At 37.0% G+C, this 12476-nt stretch overlaps 1 protein-coding gene across 3 annotated transcripts in view; it reads right to left on the bottom strand.

The window, feature by feature from the left end:
• STAG1 (STAG1 cohesin complex component) overlaps nt 1–12476 on the bottom strand; it is a 469514-nt gene that overhangs the window by 56742 nt on the left and 400296 nt on the right. For all 3 annotated transcript variants that reach the window (XM_060395498.1, XM_012102945.4, XM_060395501.1), the window contains 3 exons: nt 1466–1558; nt 1274–1363; nt 885–1088 (listed from right to left, as the gene is read on the bottom strand). In XM_060395498.1, the coding sequence (XP_060251481.1) occupies nt 885–1088; nt 1274–1363; nt 1466–1558 (387 nt within the window). The remainder of the gene's footprint in view (nt 1–884; nt 1089–1273; nt 1364–1465; nt 1559–12476) is intronic.

The raw sequence follows: 12476 nt of genomic DNA, 5'->3' as shown, positions 1-12476 counted from the left end.
AAATTCTTTTAAATTATACAAAAAGTACATATTCACTGTTGGTAAATGAGAAAGTACAAATAAGCAAAATACCAGAAAATAAACAACACCTGTAAGTCCAAAACCGAGAGATGACCACTTTTGCATTTTAAACAATGTCATAAACATGACTTTGTACCCTTTTCTGGATAAATTCCTTGCAACTGCTGAGTGGAAGGATATATACTTTAAAGATTTTAATGGTTATTTCAAACATTTTACTGACTGTCACTTATATGTGTAACTGCAAAATCACAATGAAAAATTTAAAATAGTTGAAAAAAATTAAGTTAAAATTAAAAACAGGGGAAAATTGATTATAGGGATTAAAAAGAAATCCTATGAGCCTGGGTGTCAGGACATACAAAGCTGTGGGAATTCGAAGTTGCCTTATATAGACGGAAGGAAGACGGCAAGACTCAGGAATCACAGAAATAATTATAAAAGTAACCAGTTGGAGGTGCTTGCTGCTTTCCTAGGCACACCACTGGTGAGCAGCCATTCTTTATTAGCACACTTTATTTTCATGTTCTATTCATTAGTACATCACAGTAGTTCAGTAATATTAAAATGCAAATTAGATTCCAGGAATAGAAAATGAAAAACATAAGTTAAAAAATCTGACCTTAAAAAAGATTTTCCTTTAAAGAAAAAAAAAAAATCTGCCCGTTATGAAACAGGTTTTTTAAAATAAAAATAAAGTGTAACTAAGGCTGATCTTTATAAAATGAACTGCAATAATGCTGCCAAGCTGTGAAAACGTTTCTACTGAGTTTCATTTTAAAATGGAAAAATTTACAAACTCAGCTACCTTGAATAATTATTAGCCAAAATTATTATATGTATACATTAACTTTAAAACCAACCTCTTGTAATAGATCTTCCACAGAATGATTGAATCGATCTACAAACTCATCAATCAGTTGGCTTCGAGCTATGTCAACTCTGTTCTGGATGGTATACTCTTCACTGCATAAGATGCTATAGGTTTTACTGCAGGCTTCCAGAACATCTGATTCTACATGTTTCTCCACAACAAATTTAATCTGTTTTAATAAAGCGTCTAGATGCTGCAGAGGAAAAAAAACTAGGATATTTAGATTAAAACAAAAAACAAAAACAAAACAAAAAACAAAACTAAGCATCTGTCACATAATAAGCCTACATATTATATGAAAATAAAATACTCCAAAAAAAACAATCCAGTTAATAAAACAGACTATAATAGCAGAATTTCAATTTTACAGTTCCTTACCTTTTCCATTCTACCTGTGCTATAAATTTCTAGATCAAAATACTGTGGGATTTGTAGCAAGTTTGCTACCTTCTCTGCATCTGCAGAATACTAGAAGAAGAAGCAAAGAAAAAGATGTAACTACTTTAATAGTATAGTGTAGTAAGCAAATTTGGTGGCATACTATCACAAAACTGAAAATGGAAACTGTACCTTTGACAGCAACATCGGCAGTGTGATAATAAAATGCTCAGTCAATTTGTTTCTATCATCAATTTGAGTTTTCCTTTCTTTGGCAGTTAGCACCTAGAAATAAATTTAAATGTGTAAAGAATAAGTGTCATGTACTAATGTATAAATCTAGAATGTTACAAAGATGATGAAGCACTGGCAGATAATAAAACAGAATTTGCAGAAAAGCTTAACAAACGACTAAAATAAATGTATCTAGTTTTACTCAAATTACTAATAAACATGTACTCTTCCTTTATTAAACAGGGCTTCCCTCTTAGTTCAGTCAGTAAAGACTCTGCCTGCAGTGCAGGAGACCCGGGTTCAATCCCTGGGTCGGGAAGATCCCCTGGAGAAGGAAATGGCTACCCACCCACTCCAGTATTCTTGCCTGGAAAATCCCATGGACAGAGGAGCCTGGTGGGCTGCAGTCCATGGGGTTGCGAAGAGTCGGGCATGACTGAGCATCTAACACTAATAAACATGTACTCTTCTTTTATTAAATAGCTACTTATTTTAGATAAATTATTACTTGTTTAGATTAAATCAAAACAAAAACATTTCTAAAAAGCCAGTTACAATATTTGAGACAGAGGGGTATAGCCTGTGGTCAGTGAGCACACTAGAGCCCTTCACCTTAACCTGTACTCAACTAGTTAAACCATAGGTGGTTCCAAAAATAAAACATTAAAATGCAGGCTCAGTGAGGATAATTATTTCCCCAAAGTATTCTGCAGTTTGAAGGAATTTGCCACCATAATTTTGAATGATTTTACAGGACAGAAACATTCCAATATAAACTGCTACTTTATAAATGTAAACCTCAATGTCTGATAACATATCAAAGAACAGGACGTCCTATTTAATTGTTTTTTCAGGGGCTTTATTGCTTTTCAATAAAATCATGGCATCTGGTCCTAACACTTCAATTAGATGGGGAAACAATGTAAATAGTGACAGACTTTACTTTCTTGGGCTCCAAAATCACTGCAGGTGGTGACTGCAGCCATGAAATTAAAAGACGCTTGCTCCTTGGAAGAAAAGCTATGACAAACCTAAACAGTGCATTAAAAAGCAGAGACATTTCTTTGCCAACAAAGGTCCGTATAGTCAAAGGTATGGGTTTATCCAGTAGTCATGTATGGATGTGAGAGTTAGACCAAAAAGAAGGCTGAGCATCCAAGAATTGATGCTTTTGAACTGTGGTGCTGGAGAACTCTTGAGAGTCCCTTGCACAGACAGCAAGATCAAACCAGTCAATCTTAAAGGAAATCAACCGTGTATATTCAATGGAAGACTGATGCCACTGAAGCTGAAGCTCTAATACTTTGGCTGCCTGATGTTAAGAGCAGACTTATTAGAAAAGACCAGTGCTGGGAAAGACTGAAGGCAGGAGGAGAAGGGGACAATAGAGGATGAGGTGGTTCGATGGCATCACCGACTCGATGGACACGAGTTTGAGCAAGCTCCAGGAGATGGTGAAGGACAGGGAACTCTGGCGTGCTACAGTCCATGGGGTCGCAAAGAGTTGGACATGACTGAGCAACTGAACAACTACTGTTCTTCAACCTCTTAAAACATAAAATAAACATTTTGGAATGATCTACCACCAAGTGTCAAGCTTGGTTTTGCACAAAATAATTAAAGGGGCTACATATAAAATGAAATGTATATGTATATAGAAATGTATTTAGAATATTTAGAAGTCTTCAAATTCATTAGACAACGTATGAAAGGTCTAAGGATATTGATTTTAGGGTAATAGCTATCGTCAATTAAATGGTCATTGTGTCAGGCACTCTATGTACATGAATTTATTTAATCCTCACGGAATCTTCGATGGGAGAGCAAAAATGGCATACCTATGAAGGGGAATTTGAAAATATCCAACAAAACTGTACACACTTTTTTTCTTTGCCCCAGCTATCTTACTTTAGCAATCTACCCCACCAACACACTTGGTACAAATATGAAATGATACAGGATTATTCACCTCACATTATTTCTAGCAGAAGACTGGCAACAACCAAAACGACTCTCAATAGTGTATCTGCAAAACGAATCCTATTCAGACATAAGAAAATACAAAAAATCTGCAAGTAAAGTTATGTAGTAATACCCAGGATATACTGTTAAATGAAAATATTAAGGTATAGAACACCATATATAATATGCTATCTTTTGTAGGAGATAGGAGATTGAAAGGGAAGAGAATGGAGAATAAAAATACATGCACCTGTATTTGTACATGCATTTATCTTTATTTGCAAAATGAAACACTGAAGGAGAGATAAAAAAACAAATAAAATTGGATACAGGTAGAAAAGGGGTATAGAGGGAAGGATTTAAGAAAGACTTCTAAACATTCTGATTTTTTAACTAAGTAAATTTTTTATGTATTTCCAAAAAATAAAGATGCGAAACAAAATCAAAGAGGTAAAAACTCTGTTATGCTAAATTGAAGTCAGAAATATTAATATGAATGCATGATTTAAGCACAATACATATAAATATATGTATTTCTTAGCTTTGTATACTAATGGTACCTAGCAGAAATGATAACCAATTGACAATGAGTATTCTTAGTGAATCACAACAAACTGTGGAAAATTCTTCAAGAGATGGGAATACCAGACCACCTAACCTGCCTCTTGAGAAATCTGTATGCAGGTCAAGAAGCAACAGTTTGAATTGGACATGGAACAACAAATTGGTTCCAAACTGGGAAAGCAATACGTCAAGGCTGTATTACTCTCATCCTGCTTATTTAACTTATATGCCAAGTATATCATGAGAAATACTGGACTGGATGAAGCACAAGCTGGAATCTACACTGCCAGGAGAAATATCAATAACTTCAGATATGCAGATGACACCACCTTTATGGCAGAAAGCAAAGAGCTAAAGAGCCTCTTGATTAAAGTGAAAGAGGAGAGTGAAAAAGCTGGCTTAAAACTCAACATTCAGAAAACGAAGATCATGGCATCCAGTCCCATCACTTCACGGCAAATAGATGGGGAAACAGTGGAAACAGTGGCTGACTTTACTTTTCTGGGCTCCAAAATCACTGCAGATGGTGACCGCAGCCATGAAATTAAGATACTTGCTCCTTGGAAGAAAAGCTATGACCAACCTAGACAGCATATTAAAAAGCAGAGACATTACTTTGCCAACAAAGGTCTGTCTAGTCAAAGCTATGGTTTTTCCAGTAGTCATGTATGGATGTGAGAGTTGGACCATAAAGAAAGCTGAGTGCTGAAGAACTGATGCTTTCGAACTATGGTGTTGGAGAAGACTCTTGAGAGTCCCTTGGACTGTAGGGAGGTCTAACCAGTCCATCCTAAAGGAAATCAACCCTGAATATTCATTGGAAGGACTGATGTTGAAGCTGAAACTCTAATACTTTGGCTACGTGATGCAAAGAGCTGACTCATTTGAAAAGACCCTGATGCTGGGAAAGACTGAAGGCGGTATGAGAAGGGGACAAGAGAGGATGAGATGGCTGGATGGCATCACCGACTCAATGGACATGAATTTGAGTAAACTCTGAGAGTTGGTGATGGACAGGGAGGCCTGGTGTGCTGCAGTCCATGGGGTCGCAAGCATCGGACCTGACTGAGCGACTGAACTGAACTGATCCTTAGTGAGAAGATTTTTATTTTTACATATCACTCTTTATCAAAAGGAACTACTGCTCGTGAGCGAGTCCTGTTCTAGGGTAATGTAGCCTACAGCATGGCTTCCAAAAGACCATTGTCTCCTAGTATTCATGCCCTTAATAGAATCTCTTCCAAAAATGAATAAGGCTGACATGTGTAACCTAAAGAATACTGTGGGAATTATGCTATATGACTTTTGAGGTCATAAAAGACATAGAAGTGTCCACTTTATTCTCTCTTGGACCATTCATTCTGGGGGAGGCTTGCAGCCTTGAAACAGTACTACTAAGAGGTCAACATGGTAAGGATCTAAGGCTTCCTACCAACAATAAACACTAACTTACCAATCATGTGACTAAACCATTACGGAAGTAGCAAATTTACTATCAAGACTCCAGAGGTTAAGGCCCTGGCTATATCTTAACTGTAACCCTATGAGACAATCTAAAGTAAAAAACAGCTAAGTCATTCACAAATTTCTGACCTACAGAAACTATATGAGACAATGAATACTTATTCCTTTAAGCCTTGAAGTTTGGAGTACAGTTGTTCCCCTTAACTGTGTGGGATACATTCCAAGATGCCCAGTGGATATCTGAAATTGCTAATTGCCCTGAACCCTTGATATAGTATGTTTTTTACCATCATGAACATGCCTATGATAAAGTTAAATCAATAAATTAGGCATAGTGTGCGATTAACAGTAACAGAAAATTATAATATACTGCAATAAAACATGAATGTGGTCTCTCTCTTTCAAAATATTTTATATAAATTTAATGCCTTTTCCACCTTAACTAAGAATTCATCAAGTATTGTGGCCATCACTTTTGCAGTTTGATGTATGACACTAAACAAACAGGAATTTCCTTTTTCTTCCTCATAATGTCACAGACAGAAATTTATTCTTAATGAACATCTTTGCAAACTCAGTACATATTTTTTTCTCTTCCTGTTAAGTCTAGAACTTTCATCTTTTCACTTATAGGAAGCAGTTATGGGTTTTCTTTGACATATCCAAAATGCCAGCATCAATACTCTGTACATTCAGGTCAATATTAAGTACAATAAGGGATACTTGAACACGATCACAGCAACACTATTATAGCAGATTTGATAACCTACAAGAGCTATGAAGTGTCTAACTGGTGGAGTACATTGGACAATGGTATGATTCACTTTCCTGGTAGGATGGAGAGAGACAAAGCTGGATGTGTGAGAATTTTTACCATGCTTCTCAGCATAGCATGCAACTTCAAACTTATCAAATTTTCCATTTAATATTCTGGACCATAGTTGATTGGTAATTAAAACCTGGGGAGAGAAATGATGGATAAGGGACAACTACTGCAATTTTTTTAAACGTAGTAATAGATTACTAATATAAGCAGTAAAGGTAGAAAGTGAGCCTGGAACATTTTGCTCTAAAAGAAAGCACTCAAAAAGTGGTAGTATGTCAAAATGACAAGAAATTAGCCCAAAGGGGCTGTGAGTCAAAATTACATTCTGTCATTGCTTCATCAATTTCTCTAAGTTTTTTTTTTCCCATTTGTAGCATTTTAAGGGAAATTGTGGTGTATCATTTCACCCCTAATATTTAAGTGTGTATTTAACAGATGAACATGCAAGAACAGACTTTACATCTCCAATATTAAACAATAATCGCTTATTATCATTACATACTCAGTCACTACTTTTCTCAGTCTTTACTTTTTGGAATCATTCCTGTATTCATGTGGGTGTGCTAGGTCGCTTCAGTTTTGTCTGACTTTTTACAACCCTACAGACTGTAGCCCTCCAGATTTCTTTGTCCATGGGATTTTCCAGGCAAGATTCTGGAGCAGGTTGCCATGATATCCTCCAGGGGACCTTCTTGACCCAAGGTTCAAGTCTCTTAAGTCTCCTGCACTGGTGTGCGGGTTCTTTACCACTAGCGCCACTTGGGAAGCCCTATGTTCATATTTAATGAAATTACTAATATGGTTAAATTTGTATCAGCCACTGGGCTATTTGTTATCTATGTATCTTTTTTTCCTCCCCTCTTTTCATTCTTTGTTGTCTTCTTTGCAATTAAACATTCTTCAGCATGCAATTGGAACTTCTCTGTTGATTCTGTTCTCCTTTTTTAGGTATGAGAGGGTGCTCTAGGGGTTACAATATATCAAAAGCTCTTCAACTTATTACAAACAACTTCAAATTAATAATGAATTAATTATAACAAAATACAGCAATGTTACTCCAAGAGAGTTCTATTTCCTTTACACTTCTTTGTGCTATTGTCACACATCAGTGTATATTACAATCTTAACACTACAATGCTAGTACTATTGCTTTAAAATAATCTCATGTCCCTTTAAAAATTAAAAAAAAAAATACACAGCCGTTTATGCCCACTCACATCTTTATCATTTCTAGTACTTTCTATTTCTTCCTGTGGATTATAGTTTGCATTCTTTACAACTTAAAGGATTTTTTTTTTTAGTGTTTCTTCAAAGGCAGGTCTTTTAAACAATGTGTCTCTCAATCTTTGTTTATATAGGAATGTTTTCATTTCACCTTCATACTTGTAAAATAATTTTACTGAATTTAGAATTCTTGGTTGGCAATTTTGTTGTCTTTCAGTGACTGTCATTTTACTGTCTTCTGGCCTTAACTATTTCTGATAAGTCAAACTATTAAAGTTATTGCTGCTGTCCTCCACATTCTTTTTTACTTGCTGCTTTAAAGATTTTTCATTTTTGTCTTTCAACAACGTGACCTGTGTTTACACTATTTCGTTTTTTAAAAATTTCTTGGATCTGTGGATAAACATTTCTCACCAAATTTGGGTCTTCTCTGGCAATTATTAACATTCCTTTAAATGTTTTCCTTCTTGTCTCCTTCTCTCTTTCCTTTCTTTCTAGGACTCCACTACACAAAGCTGGTGCACTTGATGCTGTTTCATACATTTCTTAAGCTCTGCCATTTCTCTTCATCTTTTTCCCTGTTTTTTTCAAAATGAACAATTTCTATTAATCTTTCATGTTCACTGTTACTTCTGTCATCTAAAATCTGTTGAGCTCATCTAATAAATTATAAATTTCTGTTATTGTAATTTTCAACTCATAAATTAGCATTTGAAAAACAAATTACTCACTCCTTATTTCTTGTTACCATATTTTCCTATAAGTCTTAGAACACATTTACAAAAAGGGCTCTGAAGTATCTGTTAAATCCAACTGGGCCTCATGAGAAGCCATTTCTTGTTTCTAAGCTTTTTAACACTTTAAATTAATTTTGATTTTTTTAACCTGCCCTGGGTCTTTATTGCTGAACATGGGCTTTCTCTGGTTGTAGTAAGTCAGGACTGCTCTTCATTGTGGTGCATGGGCTTCTCACTGTGGTGGCTTCTCTTGCTGCAGAGAACAGGCTCTAGGCATTTAGACTTCAGTAGTTGTGGCATGTGGGATCTTCCCTGAATAGGGATCAAACTAGTATCCCCAGGACTGGCAAGTGGATTCTTAACCACTGGACCACCAGGAAAGCCCCTGAGAAATCATTTCTATTGTCTACTCCCCCCCCCCCCCCCCAGAGTATGGTCACACTAGACTGTTCATTTCTTTTTTTGGCACGGGTCCAATTTTTCTAGAAAAGCAGACATTTTGGGGTACCTTGTAACAGCTATGTATTTCAAAGTTATTTTCCTAAGTTTCACTTTAACAAATTAATCTTTAATTGAAACTGTGTAACTTGTCTCTCACATGATGGATGGTTTCTGTTTGGAATTTTATTTATTTATTTATTTATTTATTTTTAAACTGTCTTTCCAGAAGTTTCTTCCGTGTTTCTATATCACTGGTTAACCAATGATTTGGCAGAGATTGTGTTCAAATGCTTCAAATTTATAAGATTCCTCCTCTCCGACACCTGATTTGCTGTGGGATAGGGAGTACATTCAAGGTTCAGTCAGTTTGTTAGTTTCCTTGATTTTTATTTTCTGTTGGGTTCTCTCACGTTACCCAATCAGCCAGGGATGTATAAAGAGTTTATTAAACCTTTTACCATTTTCTCGTTTCCAGTATTTTTATGGTTAGATTCTTGGCTGGTCCACTACTCTTACCAATTGCAGATACAATCTCTGAATGTTACAGGTGAAAGTTTCTCTTATGTGTGTTTCTTTCATTACTAGTTGACAAAGTTGTAGATGTTTCCCTCTTGTCCCATATTGAGTCTTTTCTCTCTGACAGCAATTGCATGCTGGTTTTTGCATACAGTGCCGCTCTGGTAAAATTAGAGATGTCACCATTCAAGCTTGTGGGCTGCGTGCATTGTAACCCTAGGCAAAAAGGCTATAGACTCCTATAGCTTTAAACTGAAGCTTCAGCAGTTTTTCAAGAATATAAGCACACCTCATTATATTTTGCAGATACTGCATTAAAAAAAAAAAAAATCCACCAAGTTGGAACTCTGTGACAACCCTGTTTGAGCAAGTCTATTGGTGCCATTTTTCCAGTAGCATTTGCTCACTTTGTGTTTCTGCGTCACATTTTGGTAATTCTGGCACTATTTTAAACTTTTTCATCATTATTATTAGATTTGTTCTGGTGTGAACAACAATCTTTGATGTTACCACTTAATTTGTTTTGCAGTGCCACAAAACATGCCCATATAAAATGGGGAACTTACTCGATGAATGTTGTGTTTCACTGCTGCTCCAGCAACTAGCTGTTCTCCCATCTTTCACCCTTTCCTCAGGCTTCTCTACTCCCTGAGACTCAACAAAATTGAAATTAATAAGCCTACTAACCCCTAATAAGCCTCTTAAGTGTTCAGGTGAAAAGAAGCTTCATCACGTATCTCTCACTTTAAATCAAAAGCTTGATGCAGGTGAAAGAAGAGGGTGAAAAAGCTAGCTTAAAACTCAACATTCAAAAAACTAGATCATGCCATCTGGTAATATCACTTCATGGCAAATATATGGGGAAACAATGGAAACAGTGACAGACTTTATTTTCTTGGGCTCCAAACTCACTGTGAATGGCGGCTGCAGCCATGATTTTAAAAGATGCTTGCTCCTTGGAAGAAAAGCTATGAGACACCTAGATAGCATATTAAAAAGCAGAGACATCAGTTTGGTGACAAAGGTCCTAACAGTCAAAGCTCTGGTTTTTTCAACAGTCATGTACAGATGTGAGAGTTGGACCAGAAAGAAGTCTGAACATCGAAGAAATGATGTGTTTGAATTGTGTGCTGGAGAAGACTCTTCAAAGTCCCTTGGATAGCAAAGGGGATCAAACCAGTCAATCCTAAAGGAAATCAACCCTGAATATTCATGGGAAGTGCTGATGTTGAACCTCCAATACGTTGGTCACCTGATGCAAAGAGCTGACTCATTGGAAAGGACCTTGATGCTGGGAAAGACTGAAGGCAGGAGGAGAAGGAGAGGACAGAGGATGGTTGGATGGCATCACAGACTCAGTGGACATGAGTTTGAGCAAACACACAGGGAAACCTCGATGGTCCATGGGGTCTCAAAGACTTGGACATGACTTCAGCTCAGTTTAGTTCAGTTCAGTTGCTCAGTTGTGTCTGACTCTTTGTGATCCCATGAATCGCAGCACGCCAGGCCTCCCTGTCCATCACCAACTCCCAGAGTTCACCCAAACTCATGTCCATCAAGTCGGTGATGCCATCCAGCCATCTCATCCTCTGTTGTCCCCTTCTCCTCCTGCCCCCAATTCCTCCCAACATCAGAGTTTTCCAATGACTCAACTCTTCGCATGAGGTGGCCCAAGTATTGGAGTTTCAGCTTTAGCATCAATCTTTCCAAAGAACACCCAGGACTGATCTCCTTTAGAATGGACTGGTTGGATCTCCTTGTAGTCCAAGGGACTTAAGTGTATACCTGTGGCGGATTCATGCTGATGTATGGAAAGACCAAAACAATATTGTAAAATAATTAACCTCCAACTAAAGTAAATAAAGTTATATTTTTAAAAAAAGTCTTCTCCAACACCACAGTTCAAAAGCATCAATTCTTCAGTGCTCAGCTTTCTTTATAGTCCAACTCTCACATCCATACATGACCACAGGAAAAACCATAGCCTTGACTAGATGGACTTTTGTTTGCAAAGTAATGTCTCTGCTTTTGAATATGCTATCTAGGTTGCTCATAACTTTTCTTCCAAGGACTAAGCGTCTTTTAATTTCATGGTTGCAATCACCATCTGCAGTGATTTTGGAGCCCTTAAAATTAAAGTCTGACACTGTTTCCACTGTTTCCCCATCTATTTCCCATGAAGTGATGGGATCAGATGCCATGATCTTTGTTTCTGAATGTTGAGCTTTAAGCCAACTTTTTCACTCTCCTCTTTCACTTTCATCAAGAGGCTTTTTAGCTCCTCTTCACTTTTCTGCCGTAAGGGTGGTGCCATCTGCATATCTGAGGTTATTGATGTTTCTCCCGGCAATCTTGGCAATCTTGATTCCAGCTTGTGCTTCTTCCAGCCCAGCATTTCTTATGATGTACTCAGCATATAAGGTAAATAAGCAAGGTGATAATATACAGCCTTGACGTACTCCTTTTCCTATTTGGAACCAGTCTGTTGTTTCATGTCCAGTTCTAACTGTTGCTTCCTGACCTGCATACAGATTTCTCAAGAGGCAGGTCAGGTGGTCTGGTATTCCTGTCTCTTTCAGAATGTTCCACAGTTTATTCTGATCCACACAGTCAAAGGCTTTGGCAGAGTCAATAAAGCAGAAATAGATGTTGTTTTGGAACTCTCTTGCTTTTTCCATGATCTGGCGATGTTGGCAATTTGATTTCTGGTTCCTCTGCCTTTTCTAAAACCAGCTTGAATATCTGGAAGTTCGCGGTTCACGTATTGCTGAAGCCTTGCTTGGAGAATTTTGAGCATTACTTTACTAGCGTGTGACATGACCTACCAACTGAATAACAAAAACTAGACTTGATTAAACTTAGTGATGAAGAAGTGTTGAAAGTTAGGACAGGTCGGAAACTAGGCCTCATGAATCAAACAGTTAGCTAAGTTGTGAATGCAATTTCTTTGAAAAAATTAAAAGTGCTACTCCAGTGAAAACACAAATAATAAGAAAGTGAAACAACCTTATGGAGGATATGGAATCAGCTTTAGTGATCTGATAAAAGCAAACCAGACATAACATTCCCTTATGTCAAAGTCTAATTCAATGCAAGGCTCTCTCTTAAATTCTATGCTGAGAGAAGTGAGGAAGCTCCAAGAGAAAAGTTTGAATCTAGTTCATGAGATATTAAAAGAAGCCATCTCCATAAAATAAGGCTTCAAGGTGAAGCAGCAAGTACTGATGCAGAAGCT

The sequence above is a fragment of the Ovis aries genome, chromosome 1, assembly GCF_016772045.2.
Source record: "Ovis aries strain OAR_USU_Benz2616 breed Rambouillet chromosome 1, ARS-UI_Ramb_v3.0, whole genome shotgun sequence".
Lineage (NCBI taxonomy): Eukaryota > Metazoa > Chordata > Mammalia > Artiodactyla > Bovidae > Ovis > Ovis aries.
This window is presented reverse-complemented; position numbering and strand designations above follow the sequence as displayed.